The sequence below is a fragment of the Penaeus monodon genome, chromosome 20 (assembly GCF_015228065.2).
Source record: "Penaeus monodon isolate SGIC_2016 chromosome 20, NSTDA_Pmon_1, whole genome shotgun sequence".
Lineage (NCBI taxonomy): Eukaryota > Metazoa > Arthropoda > Malacostraca > Decapoda > Penaeidae > Penaeus > Penaeus monodon.
In genome coordinates, this window is record NC_051405.1 from 44,734,172 (window position 1) to 44,734,424 (window position 253).

Sequence of the window (253 nt, forward strand, 5' to 3'; positions counted from 1 at the left end):
TGCACGATTATTGGTAAAAAATGGCAGGTATATCCATACCACCGCGCCTGCAGCGAGTTATAAAAGCAGTGTAAGTCTAGAGAAGATATATCCCGGAAGCGGACTTGATATGACGAGGAGTATACAGGTAAACGGCAATATACTTATTCTGGGCTATGTAGAAGTTCGGGCAAGGGTCCAATTTCAGGAAGTTCCAGAGTAGGTATTTCATTTGATTATTATTAATGGAGAGGGAAAGCAGTCACGGACAGAG

At 42.7% G+C, this 253-nt stretch overlaps 1 protein-coding gene across 1 annotated transcript in view; it reads left to right on the forward strand.

Annotated features, from left to right (window-relative positions):
- Positions 1 to 253, forward strand: part of LOC119585867 (peptidyl-tRNA hydrolase ICT1, mitochondrial-like) — a gene marked incomplete at its 5' end in the record, with an annotated part of 6,501 nt that continues 6,248 nt past the window's right edge. Inside the window, 1 exon segment of the mRNA XM_037934597.1 lies at positions 1 to 127. Within this exon segment, the coding sequence (XP_037790525.1) occupies positions 1 to 127 (127 nt within the window).